Below are 4,221 nucleotides of genomic sequence, written 5' to 3' on the forward strand. Positions count from 1 at the left end.
ACTACATGGGAGTCGAGCAACATAGCCATTACACTAACTGCTGGTCCCTCTATTGAATTATTTTTTTCTCTTTTGAGAGATTTTTGCTATACGACACATGTGCTCACCAGATAGACCGAGAGACAGAAAGCAAGAAATCACTCCCTGGAGGGATGACCACACCACAGTCCCTTTTCATCCATTCTCCTCTGGGGCTTTTGAACATGTATGCACATGCAACCAGCCTGAGATTTAAGCCACCAGGTCTTGGATTTGAACGATAGTCGACTATGGGGGAGTTCATCAACATAACTGCTATGCCATCTGCTGGTCCCTTGAATGATTTTTTCAAATTAAATTTATTTTTGTGTGTTGCTTCTTTGGATTTATCATCACTTGATACTTTTTTTTTTGAGAGAGGGTTTTGCTATAGGGCATGTGTGCTTGCCAGACAGACAGAGAGAGACAGAGAGACAGAAAGCAAGAAATCATCCCCTGGGAGGGATAGCCATGCCACAATCCCTTCTCCTCCATTCTCCTCTCGGGATCTTGGGCACGCATGCACATTCGCCCAGCATGAGTTTTAAGCCACTGGGTCCGGGACACAAACCGCGGTCGACTACATGGGAGTCCAGCAACATAGCCATTATGCTAACTGCTGGTCCCACTTGATACTTTTCTTATGGCTCTTATCATGTATTCATCATTAGTTGCCCAGATCTCCTTCATTCTGTAAGTATTATAGAAACCTATCAGAGAAAGAGAAAAAGGTATCAGAGAGAGACAGGCACAAATATAGATAATAATGGTGGGGAGAGGCCATTCCAGTCACTGCATTCAATCTCATTACCCAAAAGTAAAGGATAACATCCCAGGAAAGCTACTTAACACAAAGAGCATGTTTTGCATATGTATTAGAACTAATAATAGAAATGAAATAACAGAAAAGGTAAATCTGTCTTGTTTCTCATTTCCCAGTAAACCTCAATCAGAAACACTGAAAGCAGGAGACTTGAGGACACGTATTAGCCGATGTCAAGTATGCATGAAGAGGACATAACATTTTGGAGAATTCCTTGTGTGTTTTTAAATGTGATATATATATATAAAATTCCCAGAATGCAATGTCTCACTCTCTCCAACTTTACCACTGCTATCACCAATGGTGCTACTATATATTGACCAAGAGAACGTACTGACTAGTAAACATGAAGATTCAGCTGTACCTCCGCAATGTGCCAGAGCAAGGTCTTGATTACTTTGCTACAAAAGAAATTAGAAAGTGGATTTTGCTTTTTGGGTCCAGAATGACTTTCTCCAAGGCTTATAAGATGAAGATTATATATTTTGCCCAGTTACTAGAACGGCACATTAAAAATTCAATTAAGAGAAGAATCACACTGAGTAAAATAAAAGACTGCAGTTTGGGGGAAGAATTATTTTACATGGTGCTACTAATCCTACTGTATCCCAGGTTTTTAATATAAAAGTGTTAAGCTTATTTTGCTCTGTAAGTAAAGAATGTGTATATTGTGTAAACAGCCTATTTAGCTGAAAATGTTGAGTCATTTAGCTGTGACCTGGCATGACTCACGCCTTACTGAAAATGTAGGAAAGTCTAGAATACAGACAGAAGATTTTATATTCATGTTTATCAAAATGAGAGAATTTATATTTTTGCATCAAGTTACTACTGATAGTAAATTTATTATGAGTTTTATCCCCTAAGTTCTTTTTGACTTTTTTAAAAGATCATTTTTAGTCATTTTAATTAAAATTTTAAATGGTGATGTTACATACGAAATTATACTATTTGAGTGATTTCTTTTTTTATATTCTCCAAAACACTCTTAAGACCAGAGGCTCCCTGTTTTAATGTTCCTTACATGTTATTTTTGCTCAATCCTAACTGGGCAAATTTATTCTCAACAATTTGAGAAACAGAAGTACATACAAAAAGTTAGCAATTGTTTTCCCTGTGTGTGCTGCTTATGTATGAATTATTTTCCTGTGGTCTCTGCTTGTTCAAGAACTGGGAAGATGGCACTTGGTTAGTTTTCTCTCTTCAGTTACAGAAAACCAATAGATGTTTCTCATTTTTAAAAATTTTAAACATTCTATTATAAAAAGTCATAGGATACCTTATTTCCCTAGCTGTCATCTTCTCACTTGATGTTTTTAACCCACCAATATCAATTTAATTAAAGATATATGTTGTAAGAATGGTTTGTTGTGTATCTCTTCAGCCTATGTGTTAAAAGCTTGCTCATTTAAAAATAGACTACACATTTGTACATCAAGAAGTTTATCCTGAGGTCAGCAGGTGGAGAAGGTGCTGAATCACACATGGCCAACTTTGAGGTTCAAATCCCAGACCCAGCAGCTTGAAAAACATGCCAGGAGCATGTGCATGAATGCCCAAGATCCTGAGAGGAGAATGGAGAAGGAATTGTGGTGTGGCTACTCCCTGGCTGCGGGGTCGGGGAGATGATTTCTCACTTTCTCTCTGTGTCTCTCTCTCTCTGGCACCCTCTGGCAAACTAACACACGATATAGCAAAAACTAAAAAATAGTAATAAAAAAAACATGTTGCCCTTTCTGAGAGAATTGGTTTCTGCAGACTTTGTCCCTGTATCTGAGAGAAAACGAATAGTAATACACTCCTTTTCCAGTGAATAAAACAATGATTGGAACGTATTTTGAAACAATAAATTTTTTCCAACATTGTATCAATGACTAAAAAAGAAAACAAAACTAATTTTTATTCGGGGGCAAATTCATTAATAATATCTAAGCACATTAGTGACTTAATATTCCTGTCTTTTTTTTTTAAGAGACAGATTTTTGCTATAAGGCACATGCGTTTGCCAGAAAGAAAGAAAGCAAGAAATCATTCCCTTGTGGAGTGACCATGCTACAATTCCTTCTCCTTCATTCTCTTGAGATCTTGGACATGCATGCAGACATGCCCAGCATGAATTTTTTTAAAGAATTATTTTATTTAACTTTATTTGTTTATTTCTTGATTTATTTCATTTTGACCAGAGTGTGTGAGAGAGAGGGAAGGCAAGAAAGCAAGCCACTAGGTCTGGGACTTGAACCGCGGACAGCATGTGGGAGTCCTTTACCACCACACCACCTGCCGGCCCCATGCCCAGCATGAGTTTTAAGCCACCAGATCCAGGACTCAAACCACATAGGAGTCCAGGGACATAACCATTACTTGGTCTGCTGGTCCCAGTAAGTTATTATTCCTAATGATTAAGAATGAACGTATGTAGCTCTCTAAAATAGTTGAGAAATGCTAAAAATAAAAGACTAATGCCTCTAAAATAAAATTTATGTTACAGCTAAAATATAAAACAACCAAAATTGCTCATTTATACATAGACTATACATATAGTAGTTTGAATTTCTGAGAATTTTAAATCTTAACATGAGTCACTGCAAAATCTAAAGTTTATGATCTATAGTGGTAAAATTTAAGATGTAAACAGTGGTAATTGTCAAATAATTTTGTTGATTTGAAGGCTATCAATTGCAAATTTTTATTTTTTTGTACAGCACCATGCATGAAAACAATAATGGCTGATTGTAACTGAAAACATGTCATGTTACATCCCACAGGTTTTTCTACATGATATAAACCTGAAAGTTGCTTCTTGGATTACAGTTTCAAATCCTAAATCTGATGATTTTGCTGTTTGTAGCTTTCCTCTCATTTATAGTTGGTTGAAAACCTTGACTCATTAAGAACCTCCTAATTTGGGACCAACAGATGGTGTAATGGTTACATCGCTGGACTCCCACGTAGTCGACCATCGTTCAAGTCCTGGATCCGGCAGCTTAAAACTCACACTGGGTGCACTGGGTGTGTGTACCCAAAATCCCCAAAGGAGAATAGAGGAGAAGGAATTGTGGTATAGCCATCCACTCCTGGGGGATTATTTCTCACTTTCTGTCTCTCCGAGAGAGAGAGAGAGAGAGAGAGAGAGAGAGAGGAAGGAAACTCCTCCCAGTTTGATGTAGTCATGCTACAATCCCTTCTCCTCCATTCCTCCATCTTGTTGGAATTTTAGGGCAAATACATACACATGCCTAGGGTGTTTTCAAGCCTCCAGGGACAAGATTTAAGCTGTTGTCAGCCATGTGGTATCCAGCTCCCTTCACCACTGAATCACAGGGCTGGCCCAGAACCTCCTAATTTTTAAATTGTTGCATGTGCACCTAGTCTGTATATCT

At 37.8% G+C, this 4,221-nt stretch overlaps 1 protein-coding gene across 1 annotated transcript in view; it reads left to right on the forward strand.

Moving 5' to 3' along the window:
- The window catches only part of COL4A5 (collagen type IV alpha 5 chain), a 229,320-nt gene extending 226,976 nt beyond the window's left edge, over positions 1-2,344 (forward strand). The window contains exon 55 of the mRNA XM_014585694.2: positions 958-2,344. Coding sequence (XP_014441180.1) covers positions 958-1,039 — 82 coding nt within the window. The 3' untranslated portion in view covers positions 1,040-2,344. The remainder of the gene's footprint in view (positions 1-957) is intronic.
- The last annotated feature ends 1,877 nt before the right edge of the window (positions 2,345-4,221 follow it).

The sequence above is a fragment of the Tupaia chinensis genome, unplaced genomic scaffold (assembly GCF_000334495.1).
Source record: "Tupaia chinensis unplaced genomic scaffold, TupChi_1.0 Scaffold000082_1, whole genome shotgun sequence".
In the NCBI taxonomy this organism is placed as follows: Eukaryota; Metazoa; Chordata; class Mammalia; order Scandentia; family Tupaiidae; genus Tupaia; species Tupaia belangeri.